At 39.9% G+C, this 20,115-nt stretch overlaps 1 protein-coding gene across 2 annotated transcripts in view; it reads right to left on the reverse strand.

Annotated features, from left to right (window-relative positions):
- Positions 1–19,615, reverse strand: part of LOC120540016 (E3 ubiquitin-protein ligase RNF220-like) — a 78,719-nt gene extending 59,104 nt beyond the window's left edge. For both annotated transcript variants that reach the window (XM_039770461.1, XM_039770460.1), the window contains exons 1-2: positions 18,979–19,615; positions 9,494–10,166 (exon numbers count right to left, since the gene is read on the reverse strand). In XM_039770461.1, the coding sequence (XP_039626395.1) occupies positions 9,494–10,148 (655 nt within the window). In that variant the 5' untranslated portion in view covers positions 10,149–10,166; positions 18,979–19,615. The remainder of the gene's footprint in view (positions 1–9,493; positions 10,167–18,978) is intronic.
- Positions 19,616–20,115: the final 500 nt, after the last annotated feature.

Genomic DNA, 20,115 nt, shown 5'->3' on the forward strand with positions numbered 1-20,115 from the left:
TAGAGCAATGTGGTTTGCACAACAAGTTCCAAGGCTTCCTTCTTGTGAGAACTACTTAACGGAAATCCAACGTCCATCTATATGTCTGTCCGCTTTTCACAAGAGAACTACTTAACGGATTTAGATTGGGTTTTTTTCTATAATTTGCATGAACATTCCGGCTGATCGTGCGACTTCTCTCATCGCAGTAAGTATCATAGTTCGCTTGCTGTTCCGATTTATTTGCGTGCATCCGAGAGAGGCGCAGAGAACCGAGGGGAGGGGGGGACGGGGTCCTCCTCACTCACGTGCCAGCCTCAAGTCGCACCTTATCTCCACTTAGCTAGCGAACGAGAGAACTACTTAACGGATTTAAATCTGGCTTTTTCTGTAATTTGCTTGAACATTCCGGTTGATTTTGTGACTTCTCTCATCGTGCTAAGAATCATAGTTCACTTGCAGGAGCGATATATTTGCACTAATCTGAGACAGAGGCTGCGGGCCAAGGGGAGGGTGAAGCGTGACGTCAGGAGTGGGGAGCCGGGCCCCGCTCACTCACGTGCCAGCCTCCATTCAAGTTGGTTTACTTGTCACCTCTGCTTAGCTAGTAATACCTGTTTGTTTAATGATTTTTAAACTTTGTCCTGTCTCACTACTACGCGGGTGAAGTCGTGGGGGATGGCTAGTTGTTAATAAGAAACAATAATAAAAAAAAAAAAATTAAAAGTGAATCCAACTTTTTAAGACTAAGAAGCAAATAAGGGCGGGGAATCTCAACAAACGAGATAACTAAAATGAATGGAGCAATAAGTGTTTCATCAGCAATAACCGACTTCTTGTTAATAAACGGCAGCCACTGTGGCCCTCCAGGGCTGACATTGCTCACCCCAGGGCTTAGATGATGAATACGATGTGTCAGCATAAACCCCCTAAATCCTTTTCAGAGGTTGCTTCTTGTAGGACGGTGTTTCCCAACTTGTATTTATAATGACATTCTTTTTGGCCACGGGTGGCACTTGTCTACATTAAAAAGACTGTGAGTAAGCACTGAGTTATTGTGGATGCATGGGTTAGGTTTAGGTTTTCTTAATCTGTTAGGATCCTGCTAGGTAGCTTACTATGCATTAAAGATTTCTGGTTTTTTTTTTTTCCAAATATTAGGAACATTTCTTAAAGTCCATAGAACCACGTGCAAAGAACCCTTCCCAGAATGAAATAGTTCTTTGTCAAGCAATGGTTCAAGGAGGATCCACACCACCCGGTAATGTGCCATTTTAGAAGCAGTGTTTCTAAGAATGTCGGACAGCCTGCTGGCTCCCTGAGACTTTCTAATGAATAAAGTGGGTGCTGTTCAATCTGCAGCCTGGCTTGGTTGGTCTCTGATAGAGGACGTGGCTGAGCTCAGTGCTGGGCTGTGCTGTGTGCTCTGTTCTTCTCACTCTCAGGGTCTTCTCAGCCCCAAAGATTTTTTTCCCTCTCTTTTACTCCCCCTTTCCCACTTTATCTTAAAGACCAATTTCCTGATTAATAGGCTTACAAGAGTCGAGTGCAGGACTGGGGGGTGGGGGGGGGGTTAGTCCTGGTTAATGAGAGTAGTTTATTTCTCTAAATAATCCCCTTGCCCCACATACAAAAAGTCTGTTAAATGAGAAAAGAGGCTCTCTGCCTCCATCCGCTCTTAGAAGCCCAGGCCTTTTGAATAGACTGCTCTTTTTTTTTTTTTCTTCCGAGTTGAGCCAGGCCACCCAAGAGATATCACTTTCAGACATTCACACATTCATTGGCCGTTCTGATGTCTTCCTCCCAACAGCTAGCACTGTTCTCATGTAAATGAGCAGAGAGGGAAAGTGATGCGCTGGGCCCTTTGGAAATTAGGGGAGGCGGTATTGTTTAGCCACCTGCGAAAAGGTTAAGAGGGTGTTCTTTTTTTTTTCCATCCTGGAAGGGGGTGTCGTGGGTTGCAGATAGTTAGAATAGGAGGGGTACGGAGAAACAATGGGATGTCCCCAAACTTTTCTAAAGTTATAGAAGAATTTTGTGTGTGTGTGAAAGAATTGTCAGTCCTCACACCCCACACTAGGTCCTTAATCTTTAGTGCACTTCAGTGCCAAGCTCATAAATCTCAATGCTGTTCTTGTGGCTTCATTTTTTTTTTTTTTTACAGAGTTACTAGGCTGACATGTAGAAAAGGGTTTTCTGCTTTACGGCAGTCTATTGAACTTTATTGATGTCACCAGCGTCATGCGCATAAAAAGAATACAAGAAGAAAATGGGGGGTGGAGGTGGGCTATGTGTTTGTGGCTTCTCTCCTTTAAATGGCTGGGTGATAAGCTTGGAAAGATGCTATAAGGCAGTAAGTACAGGGAAAGTGAATATAAGAAGAAAATAAAAACTCTAACCTAAAAAGTGATTGGTGATTCAAGCTGAGCCCTGGGTGAATCAGTCATTCTTTGTTTTATATAGAAAAATGGACAGACTTGTTGGGCTGAATGGCCTGTTCTCACCACAGGTTTTATTATTTTCTAATACACCATCACCTGGCACTTTAATTTGCAAAGACATCTTGCCTGAAGAAGGGGCCTGAGTTGCCTCGAAAGCTTGCATATTATAATCTTTCTAGTTAGCCAATAACAGGCGTCATTTTGCTTAAATTTCTCATTTCTCACAACGTTCATAATGGCTAACACGGAAAAACTCCCTAGTATTAGTTAGCCAATAAAAGGTGCCCTTTTGCTTAACTTCTCACTATTGCAAAGAAAGATAGACTGCAAACTGAGCAGCAAATAGACTGTGTGTAAGGAGGAAAGGCACATGAAGACAGGACAGAGAGAAGAGAAAGAAAATCGAAACACTGGTGTGCATGGCACACAAAAGGTGTAATTTAAGGGCACACTTGTGGAAAGGAGGGTGGCACTGTGGTTAATGCCAGTGCTTTACGAATCAGGAGCAGTTAGAGAGAGGAATACTGCAGATAAGGCGAAAGATGACCGGAAGAGATTAAGCAAAAGATGGCCTAAGGAGATTCTTTTAATTTTTTTTAGTAATATAACAAATAGTCAAAGATGGAGAAGAAGTGTGACGGTAATAGTAAAGGAAGAATTAAAATATACAGACACTGAAATGGGAAATGCTCTAAAGCTGCATTTTCCTCAAGTTTATATGTGTGAGGAAGTGAATTACCTCCCAGTATTAACAGTGAAGACTAAGGAGGTACTGAGTGATTTAAAAAATTGTAGAGGGGTGATTGTAGTACAAGGGACATTTAAAAAGCTTCCACACTTTTATATTTTCGTTGAAAACGTTGAAGGCGGAAGGGAGGAGTAATGGGGCATTAAAAGGTTGGTACGACTGCATCGCAAAGGAAGGTGACTATGTAGAAAAGTGATGCCATTTTGTTTTTGAAATTCTTAATAAATAGGATTAATAAACAAAGTGTGGAAACTTTTTGAACGCCCCTCGTATTATTTATCTTGATTTCCAGAAGGCATTTGTTAAGGTCACAAATGAGACGGTGGGCATCAAACTAAAAGAGGTAGGAGATGAGGGTATTGTGTGTTGATGGGTGCTCAATTAGCTAAAACATAGAAAGCAGTGGGTTGTGGTGCAGGGAACCTTATAAGAATTGGGTGATGTTCAGAGTGGTGTCCCTCTGGGGCTGCTGCCATTTTTATTACAGTATACGTAAATGATCGGATAAGGATATAATTAATAAGATGGTTAAGTGTGCAAAAGATACCAAGCTAGGTGGATTAGCAGGTAATCTGGAATGGACAGAAGGACTTGGACAGGCTTGGGTAGATTTGTGGCAGATGAAATTTGTTGTAAGTAAATGTAAAGTATTACATGTTGTGAAGTAACAATGATTTGAATACACAATGGAAGGTCTGAAACGTGAAAGTACTGCTTATGAGACGGACTTAGGGGTCATAGTGGATTCTTCACTATCAACCTCTAGTCAGCGCACAGAATGAAGCCTTTACTGGTTAAAGGCTTTGGACTTTGGACTTCAAGTCCTGAGGTTTGTGGGTTCAAATCTGACCGTGTGTGACGATGAGCAAGTCACTTCACCTGCCTGTGTTCCATCTGGAAAAGTCGTAAAAGAAACATAACCCTTTGTATCTTTCAAAATGTTATATACGTTGACTTGGATGGCCAAATAAATAAATAAAATGAATTTTAAAAATCATGAATAAGATGTTAATAAAATTTCAAACAAAAAATATTAAATACTCCCGACTAAGATAATGTTAGCAATAAAAGTGAGACCCCTCACTCTGTCTGCCAAGCAATTGAGATAGTAATGCAAAGGTTGTTGCAGACCTCCACTCAGCGAGGCAAGTTTAGGCTGTATGCTGGCTGCGTGCAGTATATTCAAAGTAAAGTTAGTTCTTTTCTTCTAACCTTTTAACTTAGCAGTCAACTAAGTAACTACCCAACATGCCCATTCTGGGGGGCCTAGTCTCCATCTTGTGCTGTCTTTCCTTTTGTCAAACAGTCCAGTCTTATAAATGAAATGCTGCCAAGCTGAAAAAAGCTGAAGGAAAAAAAAGTTTGCTTCTCCCTCATTGCCCCTTCACCTCGCCAGCAAACCTACCACAGTGTAAACCCTAACCGCGCCCCCCAACCCCCCTAAGTCCTCCGAAACAAAGAGGATGACTCCCCTCTTCTGCGGCAATTACCGAGACAAGGTTCTGACACACATCTCATAGAAGCTCATTTCACACTGCTAATTCAATCTGTGTTTCACACTGGTGCTTACATATGGAAGCAGCTGAGCAGAGAGAGGCGATGGCAATAGACGGGACCTGGGAAAAAGGAGCTAAGGGACAGCGAAAGAAAGGCAAGAGAGGAAACAGCGTGAGAAAAGGAAAAGGCACCAAGTGCAGATTGCAAAGGAATGGATAAAGGGAACCAATTTGGTATTGGGGGAACTTGGGAGGGGCAGGTATGCCAACAACCAGTGGTTAGAACTGTGGGTAAAGGAGGTGCCAGTGATATGTGATTGAAAACATGGCAGGTGAATTGAGGTTAGCAATATGAGGCAGGGCAGGAGTCATTTGGTCACGTCTGTGTGGGATTCAGATGTTCTCTGCATGTCCACATGAGTCCTTTATTGGTTACTCTGGTTCTCTCACCATATAAAAAGACATAGCTGTTATGTTAGGCTATTTTTATTTTGCCCTGATGTGAGAGTGTGATGATCAAAGTTTGTTCTTGCCTTGCGCCCGATGTTATTGGGGTACATTCTGTCTGTCGGAAACTGTAACTTTAGATAAAATCAGTCAGTCATTCTGTAAACTGATTTGTTCTGAACAGGGTGGTGTGTGGTTGGGGGGGAATGCTGGAGCATATCCCAGCTACCGTACGGCGCAAGGCAGGAACAAACCCAAGAAAGGGTACCAGCCAATAGCAGGGTGTACACACACACACACACACCAACCACACACTAGGGCCAATGTAGTGTTGCCAATCCACCTAACCTGCATGTCTTTGGACTGTGGGAGGAAGCATGGAGCACCCGGAGGAAGCCCAGGTAGACATGGAAAGAACATGCAGACTCCACACAGAGAGTGGACCTGGGACACAAACCTTGGTCTCCTTACTGCAAGGCACCTAAGATAAAGTAGTTTCAGGAAATTAGTGTATGCATCAATGGCATTATTACTATTATTATCATCATCATCAATAATAACAGTGAGACAGAAGGGTTTATGCCATACAAGATCAGGTTATAAACACAGGAAATTACAGAAAGTATATTCTTCAGGACGCTAACATTGCAGACAGTACATGTAGATGCTGCCACAAGGAACACGAAACAATCCAACGCGTCACATGTGATTATATACTGACAGCGGCCGATGACATGCAGGCTCATTTAGAAGGCATGAACTGGCACAAAAACTCATAGGAATAGACACATACTGTATCAACCAACCATATTGTAAAAAAAAAAAAAATGCCACACATAAACTAGACTGGGGTGGAACTGTACTGACAGACAAAGTTATATCCACTGTAACAGGCCAGACATAACAGTGATAGACCAACAAAACAACAGATATTATTGACATCCATACCAGACACATGCAACTTAAATGCAGAAGTACACAAAACTAACAGAAGAAACACGTCGCTTATGGCAGTCATTGTGCCCACTGTTGTATCCATACACTGGTATCATCCCTCACATACTACACAAAAGCCTACAGATACTACACATAATTCAATACACATACTTTCAACTTCAGAAAGCAGCCATTTTAAATACTTGACACCTAGTGAGGAGATTCCTTCATGCAAACACAATCTCCTAAAACATGCACACATCTACACCCCACATAAAACTGCCCTATGACTTGGCCTAGGCCTGATATAGAGGGTAGCAAAAAAAAAATACTTTGAATAATAAAAATATTTGAGCTCTACATTGCACTCGATGTCACGGGAAAAGATTCTTAGCACCCGTAATCCAACATCTGGATAAATCGGTTTCAGAAAATTGATGTATGCATGAATAATAATTCATGTTATTTGTGTTGATTGTTGTCTAAGGGCTGTGCTAACTTAACATATAATGTACTGACAAAGTAATAACCAATTTCTTCCATTTGTGTGAAAATATTCCCCTATCAATGCCACTAATTTTATGAACGTTATCACAACAAACACGTCTTCGTTATAGGAAATGCAGCACACAAGCGACAGCTGACGCACATTAACTGGGGTGCAGGTCTTGCCGTTTCTTTTACAAACTTTTTAATTCTGTGATCTTATTAGGTGTGTAAAGGAGAAAGAACTGGCGAGTGAATGGATTAGACAAATGGATTGAAAAAGGTGAGAATCATGAAGTGGATCCTGATGGTGGTGATAATCAGTGGGGTTGATCTCCCCTTCCCCCAGGAAGCCCCTGGTGTATGTGTGTGCTCAGCGCCTCACTAACCTTCTAATCCCCTGGCCTGCTTCTCAAGCCGCCGTCATGCTCACAAAACAGATGCTCATTTCAGCCACCACAGATTGGTGATCAATGACTGTTATTAACCCCTTGGCACCCACAGCTCTATGCGCAAACCTCCCCCCATCGGTTAGAGAAAAAAAGCAAAGGCTTTGTCCCCCAAATCTCCAGTGGGCCAGCCTTTAATCTGGTAACAAAATGCATAGTTTCATCTCCACTGCAGAGGACGAATCTTGATGCTAACGCATCCCACTTCTAATCCACACCACAAATCAAAAGGGATAAAGGGACAGATTCGACAAGAAGATGCGATTCATTTCACTGAGCTGAAGGAGCATAAAGGGCGATCCTGCGAAAAAGTCAAAAGCAAAGGGTGGAGGGGAAAAAAACAAAAAAAAAGCCCACCGTTGCCACTTTACGCCACAGATTTCCAAATTATTTATTTATTTATACTTTTCAAACAAAATGAAAGCCATTATAAACAAAAGCTGAACTACCCACAACTTTGCGATCAGCTTGAATGCAATATACAGTATTTAAAAAAGCAATATTTTAAACTGTTTGCATTAATACAATTACTTTCGCACAAATGAATTTATTTTCTGACAACATATACTACAATTAACACTGACAGATACTTTGTTTTCACCTCAATTCAATGCTGAAAAATACATTGAATCATTCAAGGCATTATGTGAATCCAACCAGCTAATTGGATCAAATGTTTGAAGAGGCAGGCAGTTTCTTCTTGTTGAGTGTAATAACTCCATAAGCTAGCTAGCTGTGGTGTAGTAGATAAGCTAGTCTTTATTTTATGTAACACCTTTCTATAGTGAAGACCATTTCAAGGTACAACAAGTGTAATTGCTTGCTTTTTTTGTTTTGGTTAGGAGTTGGAAACGGTGGGCACAGGCTGGGTGACTAGTTTGCTCAGAATCAAACGGTAAGTCAGGAGCTGAATTGATAACTTTCTGGTTTAAGGCCCAGTGCTTAAATCAATTGACCAGATCACCTACCAAAGCCCAGAACTGTCTGACGGTGTGACCCAGAGCTGGGAGTGGAAGACCTCTACGAGGTCCGCCTCACCTTTCTCAGAACCCACAATTCTTGAAGCCCAATGGCAAACTGTGCTTCCATCGACAGAACTATCTTCATATTAATTGAATGTGAATTTTTGGTCTTGAGGTTGTGTCTGCTGTAGGAAAAATCCTGTTAGTAGCTCTATACTGGGTACTATACCAAGACAAATTACTGTATATTCGTCTAGGAATGATTTGTATATTTCTGCAGTGTGAGCAAGAAGCAGTTTAAGTACTTCATTTAGGTTCCCTTGCAAGTCAGTGGTTGGATTTGAACCTGCATCCTCTTTAATTTACAGCAGGGGTGTCCAACTGCAACCCTGGAGAGCCACAGTGGCTGCAGGTTTTCTTTCCTTCCACTTTGTTAATTGGTTACCAGTTTCTGCTGTTAATTGTCTTCTTTTCCCTTTGTTGTTTTTCCAAACTCAGTCTTCTGAATTGCTTCTTTTTTCCTTAAATGGCAGCCAAATAGAAATGAGGGGTGAAGTCAGCCAACGGGTAACCAGCTAAGTTAGGAGCTTCAAACTCCAACCTGTTTCATTCCAACCATTTTCTTAATTAGAAGCTGATGGTTGTTATTAATTTATCTCATTATTTAATTACTGGGCTTGTTGGTGCTCTCATTTGACCACAGCAGGAAGCCCCGTCAAAATGTTTAGTGGGCCTGAGTAGATCAACATTACTGAGACCTTCACCTTTCGTTATTTTCTGATATTTTATGATGGACACGATGGGTTAGCTGGTCGTGTATTGGCTTATTTTGTATCTCATTATTGTTTGCCTTCTAATTAATGAATGGAAGAAACAGTTAAGGGATTTGAGCCTTAAATAGCAAGTCAGTTAAAATGAGGGGGAAAAGGTAATTCATTAGCAGCAAAAACAGGTCACTATTTAAGAAAAGGGCCAGAATGAAAATCCGCAACCACTGCGGCCCCCCAGGATCGGAGTTAGACACCTCTGATTTACAGTCTAATGCTATAAGCACCGAAAAGTTCAAACCCATTTATATTGGTCCATGGTGGGTGCAGTGGTTAGCAGAGACCTGGTTTTGAGAGACTGCCTTTGTTGGATTTACATATTTTCCCCACATCTGCTTGGACTTTTCTCTTGGCTGTCTGTCATCTCTTTCTTGTACTGAAGGTCATGTAAATAGTCGCCCCTACATTGGCCTGAGATGGGATGCTATCCCATTCAGGGTTCAATTCCCTCCTCATTGCTGAAATAGACACCCTACAACGTTTTACTGGATTAATAAGTCACAAAATAGACAAAAAGAACATTTGAAGATCAACAGCCTCACAAAGTCGCATCACAGATACATTAAGTGCTGCTGTTTCCAAGCTTCTAAATTCGGATGTCTAAGAGACTTTCTCAGTAACTTGGAGGTGGTGATTGAGAAAGAGACCTTGTCATTTACAATCCAACGGCATGGCCGCTACTATTTGCAAATTAAAGAACAACATGTTAAAGACTGTCTTACCTTTCTTGTTAGAACTGCTCGTCAGGGGGCTCGGAGTGCGTCGGAGATGCCCACTTGCTGTCCTGATGATCTTTCCTGATGAAATGAAGCTCTCAAACTGTCCAATGGGACAAGCAACAGACCCAGAGGCGGATAACGGAGAAGCTCTTCTCTTGTCCACCATTCCAGAGGTTGCTGAACCAGTCTCTTTTTCCAAGGTGAGGTAGCGGATCTGTGGGGGCTCTGAGGAAGGCAGCTTGCTCAGCTTTACGTTGCTACCACTCACTGAGGCATTGGCAGCTGCGACAGCAGCTGCATAAGCATTTGAAAACCTTTCCACCTCATCTGGAAATGGCATGTGAGTCGGGTGAAAAGGGCGCAGCGTTCCATAGCCGCCCAGGCCTGGATGCCCAAAAGTTGGAGGGTGGGGAAATGGAAGAAGGTGTGAGGAGTGAAACTCCCGTGCACCCGAGAGCCTCTCAGAATGGTGGTACATGGCAGCGAGTGAGTAAGATGCGCCCAGGAAGGGCACTGAATTTTCAACTGTCACGGGCACCCCAAACTGCTGCTGGCAGGGTGAAGCGGTGGGTCCTCTTGAAGAATCAGCAGCTGCAGAGGCCATGACCATCAACGCTGGGGAAGTCAGTGGATTTAATAGACTTGGAGAGTTCTCCATGACTCAACTGAGGAGGTCCTGGGAAAAGCAAGGAGACATAAAAACACTTAAAAAAAAAAGTAGGAAGCTGGTGAGTCATACAATAAATTGCACTGACTTATTTTTGTCCTGGGAAAGTCAAATACTTGAACAACTTTGATTCCTGCATCCTGAAATTTAAGGAAATTTGAGAATTAGGGGGGGAAAGCCAAGTCACTTGCAATACACAAGTGAGGGAAGCCATGCTGTTCAGTAAACAGGCCTCATCCCAAGTTCGGGTAATGAGCTGATGTGAGCAGTTCATGGCTGTAAATGAGCCCTAATGATTCTATCACCGGGCTATTGTGCCTCTGACACGCATCCTTCACTGCCATTTCCCTTTGCTATTAGAACCTATTGTAATGCGGCTTCAGCATTAACCCTAAACTCCCCATGAAAAGTGCTTTGGTTGCCAGGCTTTCTTCTTTACTGTACTGCATTGTAATCTCTTCAGCTGTGTTAGAAGGCAGCACTGAGTTTGTAGACCAGCATGTGCAGTCGATTATTGTGCCCGAGTGTTTCACACTGATGCACAGAACAGCTCCTCATGTCAGCCATTGATATCTTGCGTTATATTCAGTAGACTGATTTCATTTAAAACACTTCTTTAATTGATCTATGCTTTAAAAACAGTTATAAATCTATCGTTCTATTTATATAGTCTACATTAATTCAGTAAGTGTTTGGGATGCGACAGATAATATATACTGTATATATTTAGCTGCCTATATATTTCTGCATATTGTGTGTGTGTATATATATATATATATATATATATATATATATATATATATATATATATATATATATATATATATATATATATATATATATATACAGTGCCTTGCAAAAGTATTCACTCCCGTTACCCTTGTTTTACTGTCTCGCATACAAAGTATAGGAAAGAGTATTGGAATCGTCCAAAAATTCAATTTCGAGGATTTTGATGAATCTCAATGTTTTAGACCTCCCTAAGTCTGAAAATACACAAAGTATAGAGAAAGTGTTGGAATCATCCAACAAATCGATTTTGAGTCAGAAAATACCATTTTTAGTTTCTTGTATAAGAGAAAGTATTGTAATTGTTCAAAGATTTGATGTAGAGGTTTTGATAAATTTAGACGTTTTAGACCTCCCTGACTTTCTCGTATACAAAGTATAGGGAAAAGTTCCGGAATCGTCCAAAGATTCCATTTCGAGATTTTGATGAATCTCGACATTTTAGACCTCCCTGAGTCTGAAAATACCGTTTCTGAAATTATGTCTGCGTGTGTGTGTGTATGTGTATAAACACAATAGCTTGAGTATGCTTTCACTTCGGTCAACCAGATTTTGCATACAAGTATTCGGTACAAAACGTAGATTTCTATCAACTTTTGAGCTATTTCTGTTAACCGGAAGTGGTACTTTTTTATTCATGGAACTGCAGAGTCCAAATTGTTCAACATTTCTTTTATAATAATTGTTCAATACATTATGAATTTGATTTGTTGTTGATGGTTCTTTAATGTACATAATATAAAAATATATATAACTGTCTTGCGGTTTACCCTCAAATATCCATCCCCATATCTGAGTATAAGAGAAAGTCGAGGGGAGACCTCTGATGATTTTTTTTTCACTAAACACTTTCTGATTTGTTTTCACCTTCTTTGTACAGATTGCAATTTTGCAGTAAAGGTGGAATAAGTTCTGACAGGATTTATCTTGGTTTCAGGTTTTTTAGTACACAAAATCTACAGTTTTTGCCTGGGTTGTGAGCTGTTTCCAGATAACCGGAAGTGGTACTTTACTTGAAACGTTTCCCCAAAAATATGCAAAATTTGATAATTTAACATCTTATTATGGTAAAGCACCACATTCTAAACATTTTTTATAGTCCCTTTGAATTTTTTGAAAAACAACTGGTTTTTGGAGGTAATCACAATTTTCCGTTTGACGTTCTAATGGTAATACATATCTGAGAATGTTTTTGCTTTACGTAAACAAACGTTTATGTACAAGTATTACCTTACACACATTACTAAAGTCTCTTGCAGCTTTGGACCCACTTCGGCTTACTGAAAGTGGTAAATTACCTGAATTGTTTGCCAAAATAAAATTATCATGGCTAATTTTTTATTCATGCAGCTGCAGAGACCGATTTATTCAGCTTTACTTTTATAATAATTATTCCATGTATTATTAATTTGATTTGATTTATTGTTGATGGTACTTAAATGTACATAATTTAAAAGTCTAATCATTTTCTTGCTGTTTATTCCTTAAATATCCATCCCCAAATCTGAGTGGCTGCGATTTGTATCTCTATTTTATGCCTGCTCCATTGAGCGCCTGTTTTATTTTGCTGACAAGAGCTGGTTCTTTGGTTGACTTATTATTAAACGGGTTGGGCAGGTTGGCACCCTAACTTTTCTTTGGTTGTTGTCTGTCCCTTGTAGTGTGACAGTATCTTTATTTTACACGTCATAGCACAGTTGTTAACCCTGTTGCCTCCAAGGTCCAGGATAAGGGATTTGAAATTAATTGGAATTTCTGTGTTCTCCAGTGTTGTCGTGTTTTTTGTTTTTTTTTTCTTGAGTATTCTGGTTTATCTGTCGCATCCCAAAGACATAATTCATTCCATGCAGCATTCCAATTTGAAAATTTGCACTGTGGCAACTGCTGGTGGCCAGCCACGGACCAGCAAGATCTGCCTCAGAAGAGATCTCCTTAAATAATGAACTAAATAACAGGAGAGCTCTTTTAGTCAATCGCACAGAGTTCTGCTCTAAACACTGCGAACGGAGCGCTTTCTGGAAAAGTCAGCCGATCCCTGTCTCTTCAGCCCTCTGCCTTTAATGCGCAGCATCGCCACTGCACATCTGTTAGCTTAACTGGAGACTCTGAACAGGTAGTGTGTGTGAATATAGGCACGTGCCCGATGGTGATTTGTGATGGGCTGGCATCCTATCTAGGGTTGTTTTCTTGATTTGTTGATGGCTCTGGTGGAATAGACTCCATGTTCTAATGCTTGTGATTGGAATGAGCAGTAGGACCATTTCCAGCCTTTCTGGTGCCCAAAGTGGTTTAAATATATTGAGGTCCTCGTTCTCTTTAGTTCTCTGGTCAGTTTGGAATGAGGGGCCCCTGCATTAACATTGACTCTACATTAGGATGTAGGCCAGGAAACAGCCCTATTGATGGGACGTAAAGAAGGAATGAATGGACATTTTTCAATTTATAAAAATTTGCTTTTTTCTGCAAGGTGTATTTCTATTTCATCACAAATACGATACACTCACTGACCACTTTATTAGGTACACCTTGGTAGTACCGTGTCGGACCCTCTTTTGCCTTCCGAACTACTGTAATTCTTCATGGTGCTGGAAACATTCCTCATGGATTTTGATCCATTCTGACATGATAGCATCACACAGTTGCTGTAGATTTGTCGGCTGCACATCCATGATGTGAATCTCCCATTCCATCACATCCCAGAGGTGCTCTACTGGATTGAAATCTGGTGACTGTGGAAGCCATTTGAGTCCAGTGACCTCACTGTCATGTTTAAGATGATCTGAGCTTTGTGACATGGTGCGTTATCCTGCTGGAAGGAGCCTTCAGGGGTTGGGAACACTGTGGCCATAAAGGAATAGACGTGGGCAACAACAATACTCAGGTAGTCTGTGGCATTTAAATGATGCTCAGTTGGTACTAGGGGGCCCAAAGTGTGCCAGGAAAATATCCCCCACACCATCACGCCAGCAGCACCAGCCTGAACTGTTGATACAAGGTGGAGTGGATCCCTGCTTTCATGTTGTTGACCCAATCCTCTGATCGTCACAGCAGAAATCGAGACTCATCAGACCAGACAACGTTCTTCCAATCTTTGATTTCCAATTTTGGTGAGCCCATGTGAATTGTAACCTCAGTTTCCTGTTCTTGGCTGACAGGAGTGGTATCTGCTGTGGTCTCCTGTTGCTGTAGCCCATCTGCTTCAAGGTTTGACGTGTTGTGCGTTCAGACATGCTCTTCTACATACCTCAGTTGTAATGAGTGTTTATTTGAGTTCCTGTTGCCTTTCTATCAGCTCAGACCAGTCTGGCCATTCTCCTCTCACCTCTGGCATCAACAAGGCATTTTTGCCCAGAGAACTGCCACTCCCTGGATATTTTCCTTTTTTCTGACCTTTCTCTGTAAACCCTGGAGATGGTTGTGTCTGAAAATCCCAGTAGATCAGCAGTTTGTGAGATACTCAGACCAGCCCATCTGGCACCAACAGCCATACCATGTTCAAAGTCACTTCAATTCCCTTTCTTCTTCCTCATTCTGATGCTCGGTTTGAAGTTCAGCAGGTCGTCTTGACAAAGTCTACAGGCCAAAATGCATTGAATTGCTGCCATGTGATTGGCTGATTAGATATTCGTGTTAACAAGCAGTTGAACAGGTGTACCGAATAAAGTGGCCGCGAGTTCATAACTCCGTCAGGCTGAGTAACTTGCTCAGATTCACACATTGTGTCAGTGATGGTATTTGAGGCAGAAAGATCGTGGTTTTTAGTCCAACTGAACTTGGCAAGTCTTTCTAGCGCTTTTAATGGTCAAAAAGTATGATTCACACCATTCAAAGGCACACGATAACTGAGATGCGAGCTAGCGTCATTAGTGACTCACTCGGTGCCATGTTGTGAGTCAGAGTCAAAGGTTGAATAAGCAGTGATGCCCGTCTGTATAGCACCTTTCAGAGTGAACTCCTTCCCAGGATGCTTTGCCCTTTAGGTTTAGGTTAGACTTGCCCTTAGTCCTTAAGTGGCTCACTCAGCGTGATGTATTAACTCAGCAGTGGCAATTGAATTGGTGGTCTTGTGCCTTTCAATCTGGTGTCTCAGCTGCTTGGCCAAACTGCCTGTTACGTCACGGTCGGGCTTTCTATTGATCCTCAAATCTCTGAAGATTTCTTCAGCAGTGCAATGCAAATGAACAATAGTAGCGATATGTAATAATTAATAATGGACCAGATAGTCCTTGATTATTCAATCCCTAATGATCTGTTTTTCTCCTTTTGTCTTCATTATTGTGCTATATATAATTTAAATAGGACACTCTAATAGCCCTCTTTAGAATTAAGCCAAGTAAATTCTAACTGTACATGATCCGTCTTCTCGGCACAGACAGTGAAAGCTTCAACAGGTTGAGCCGACAAGCTTTAAATTTTGGTCTTGTTAGGAAGTAAAGCAGGCCGGACTGTGCATATTCAGTAACCTGTAGCCACTGGGTCCAATTTGCAATTCCAAATTTATTTCTCATTTCCACCGAGACAAAATGCTAAGCACACCAAATTAACAGCTCATGAAAATGCAAATGAATTCCAATAAATATCAGTGCTGCTTCCGCCAACGAGTCCTCCCAGTGTGATGCATGGTGTGTTACAATAAAGTGAATATTTGTCATTTATTTAAAAGAAACCTTCTTATAAATAATGAAATTTTGATACAAAAGACTTTTAAAATATATTCGATATCTCAAAAAAACTTGATCCTCAGATCTGACATAATGCTATGATAGTGCGATTTAGAATGATTTATTTCATTTTACAGTAGTTAAAAGATCCAAGTGAAAAGTGAGAAAGGCAGTGAGGCCGGCATGAGGAGCAGCACAGGCCTTTGTGTTGGGCAGAGAGACGGAGCAGGAATGGCCGCACTGACCCAGGGAAACAAATGACTCCAAATTCACAATTTAGAAGTGTTTCTGAATCACAGAAGAATGGATTCATTATGTGTGTGTGTGTGTGAGACTCAGTGAGCACTTGAATTGAGATTTACCAAGCGGTGAGGTGAAAATCCACACCACGGGTACCTCGTCCTTTACTGACATGATTTATTCATTTTAGTTTTGAGACCCAGGCATTTTGTGCTCACGCGATTTTCACCGTAATTGCTTAGGCAAGTAATCAGAATGCATAATAATTTTTTAAATTAAAATCTAACATTTAACTTTACATTTCATGCATTTCTAATAGCATGCTCTCTTTTAGGGCTATAATTTTAATTCCAAGGGCAGGGGTTAATTTTATTTTTTAAATAATAAAATTGTAATTTGTTAAAAAAAAAAAAAAAGTGGTACAGGTAGTAATGTAATAGTATTTACATTCAAAATATACCTAGATAAAAATTAAAATTTATTCTTAAGGAAACAGGCAACAGATAAATGAATACAAACACAAAAATATGTATGCAAGATCCTCCCAATCCAACTTTACATTAGAAGTGAAGAGAATTGAAAAGAACTTCACTAAAGAAAACATCTTGTAACGTGCTGAAGAAAATCGTAAAAGAAAAAGCAAAAAAAAAATGATTAGGAATCAAACAAGTTTATTGTTGCATCAAGTTTTGGTGCCGAGTCCTTTTAGTCCTGTGTTTATTACTTTTAAATTAATGAATTGTTCTTAATTCATTTTGAAAGTGCATCTGCTTAATTAACATGTCTTAAGTGCTTTGTTAAGCTGCTTGTGTGGAGCCTCGTGGGAGGCTGCTGATCACTGCTCTCCTAATGTACTTTTGAATTTTGGGTATTTTATTTATTTGGCAGTCACCAAATCACATTTATAAAATGTATTATTCTTTACACCACCTGCAGATTTAGTCTAAGGGAAACAAAGAATGCAACTTATTTTAGTACGATGGAATAATGAAAACATGTAGCCTAAATCACACTCCTTATTTAACAATAAGACTATTAGTGTATTCTTACAAAATAAAAAGGAAACAAGCTGGAAAATCGCAAAAGTACAGTAAGTAACAAACTAATGGCATTTTCTGAATGAGCTCACAATGTGATTTCTACTTCAGAGCTGCTTTCGCGCCTTAGGATTCTTTCCCTGTTGTGTGTATTTTCAAAAAGCTTGCCGTTGCTTTTTCTTTGCCTTTTTTTGCAGACTTTTTCTTCACACCACTGAAATTCACAAAGTTGCCCCATTCGATAAAATCATTTTGCATGAAACATACAACTGACTAACTTACCGCAGTAAATTAGTTTAACTTTATTGGGCTGTTAAGTATAAACTTTTATTTAGCATTTAAACGTAGCGTGCATACAGTGCATGCACAAGACAAATGCACACACATATAGTAGGCATTTAGCTCAGTGTTTATGTACAAGTACTGTAAAGTGCAGACACGTTTATAAACACATTCACCTTTACATCGAAACACACACACACATTAAAGGCACAGGTGTGATCATAAATATAAATTACACACAGCTAGCATACACACCTTTACTGCATATACTGTGTATGTGTATGTATATATATATAATATAGAGAGAGAGAGTATGTGTATGTATATATATATATATATAATATATATATAGAGAGAGAGATATACATAGATGAATATATAGATCTCTATCTATCTATCTATCTATCTATCTATCTATCTATCTATCTATCTATCTATCTATCTATTTTAATATATATATATATATAAAATATATATATACACCTGCATATGAATACATTCACATTAATATAACTGACACATTGGTAAACACAGCACACACATATGTTAACCCTAATGTAAGTATACAGTATTATAATTATATACTACACACAAATGACACACATTGATATTAACTCCTGTACATATAAGCACACACTTACACTGTGTGTGTGTGTGTGTGTGCGCGCTATGGTTGTGTATGTATACAAAAGTACAGGTATATATATTATAAATATACTTACATTATTTATTTAGTATTATAAGTTCATATTACACATAAACGGGAACCAAATTTTGTAAAAATGTGTACATATAACTATGCATATATATTAACCCCAATGCATGTACATGTATATATTCTAAATATTTAAAGTATACAGACATACATACATTATATATAGAGTATTATAAATATATATTAACACATAAACAGGACCCACTTGTATCAACATGTGTACATATAAGCACACACATGCACTCTGTATAAACACATTTTTTCTCATATATCATCATACATTGTAAACACACACACATATATATGTCAATCCCAGTGAATCTTTACACAACACGTGTCCACACAAATCTGCCTGTAAAATATAGGAAAATATCACCTCACGCTCACACTCCTAGATAAACCTACAAACTGATTTCTTTTTTTTATTTATATATATTTGCTTACACACAAGTGCCCCCTCACATGCATGCATCTTCTGTATTAGTGTATAAAAGTGCTGAGCTGCACATTAGCACCCACTCACATGCCCACACTTTCACACGTAGTCTACTGTATATGTTTTTGTGTATTCATTGATTTTTTACTGAAAATCCACATAACCAACCAGCATTTGGGAAAAAGTCTATAAACGTGGAAAAAGAAAATAAAACATATGGTACCTTAGTAACTTTAAAGTTACTATCATTTTTTCGCCTCAGTCAAGTTTGGTCTTTTTGTTTTGTTAGTCACAGTTTTTGTCCACATGTATTTAGCCCCACTCTTCTGTTGTTAAAGTTTCTTAGGATCCATTGATACTAAGCACTATTTATTTTTTTTACTAGTTTGAAATATTTTTCCGTTTTTACTCTCTGTATAAGTCAAACCAGATCAGTTCTAATGTAAACAGTTATACTTTGCATTTGCTATTTGTCGATCATTTTGAATGAAAGACTCAACTGAACAACTAAATCTAAAAATAAGTGACATGCCCCATTCTAATCTTTCAAGATGAATTCAGAAAACCCATCTTGATTGCCCGAAATGGCTGAGCGCTTTGATGTGAAGCTGAAGAAACATGCAGGATGCAGCTCCATATTCATTGTAGACACACTGCTTACCTTTCGGAGAGGAGAGCGCTGCTTGTAGTTGTCTCGCCTGCTGCTGCTGCTGCTAACTCCGCGCCTCGGCCTGCTCAACAATGCTCTTTAATTGACGACGTCTTCTAAGTTGCTCTCTTGCAGTTGGAGTTTTCTTTGAGCTTCTTCTTGACTCCCTTTGTTTTTTTCACCTTACTTTTACTTCCTGACAATCTGAATTTTGTCAGATTTTATCCACATTCGCTTCCTTTATCTTCTGAATTGGGATTTTTCCTTTTTCTTTTTTAATATATTTGGTCTTTCTCAGTGTTAAGAATGTGAGCACATGATGATTTGATTTAAAGATATAACTTTTTTCTCAGAAGCTCACATGCACTGTTGCCTCTTTTTTTTTTTCTTAAGGTATTACTTTGATAAAATCTTTTCTTTCCATCACAGAATGGACCTCCATTATCAGACTGTATGTCCTTTTTTGTGTGTTTTTTGGCACCGAGGCGCGACGAAGGGTCACCCCTTGGGTTCTTTGTGGATGGCAGCCGCCGCTGCAGCAGGTTGTTCTAGGTGTCCTGAATTTTGGCAGGATGTGTGTGTGTCCCTCTTTTATTCAGCCTGTGGAGAAAACCTCACTGCTGGGGCGGAAGAGGAGGTCAAACCGGAGTCTCACATGTCACTGCACCTTTCAACATCTGAGTTAAATACCGATCACTGAGGTGACAGAGGAGGGGGGAGGGAGTGACGGAGGGGGATTGGGGGCTGTCAGCAGCTGGCTGAAAGTCTTATTGGTCACTCGCCCCTCCCTCCCTCTCTTTCTCTCTCTTTCTTTTTTTTCTCATTCTCGCCTTCATTTAGGGAATGTTACAGTACCACACAGCAAAGAGCAACCCCCTCACTCCCACCACTGGCCAACTGGTGTAGCACCAGCAAAGCAGGACCACAAGACAAACTGCTCACTCTTTGTACCAATTCGTTAGGAGTTTTTAAACTGCTCAAGTACAGAACTTTTATTAGGTCCACCTGCTTGTTAACACAAATAGTCTCCTCCATGTGAGTGCCGTTCAGTATACGGGGTAATGGAACAGGCAGCATGGCTGGTCTGCAGGCCTTTGGCCAGAAAAAATCATATTTTCAAAATGATTTAGTACTATTAATAATGTGTTC

This window comes from Polypterus senegalus, chromosome 12, assembly GCF_016835505.1.
Source record: "Polypterus senegalus isolate Bchr_013 chromosome 12, ASM1683550v1, whole genome shotgun sequence".
Taxonomy (NCBI): Eukaryota; Metazoa; Chordata; class Cladistia; order Polypteriformes; family Polypteridae; genus Polypterus; species Polypterus senegalus.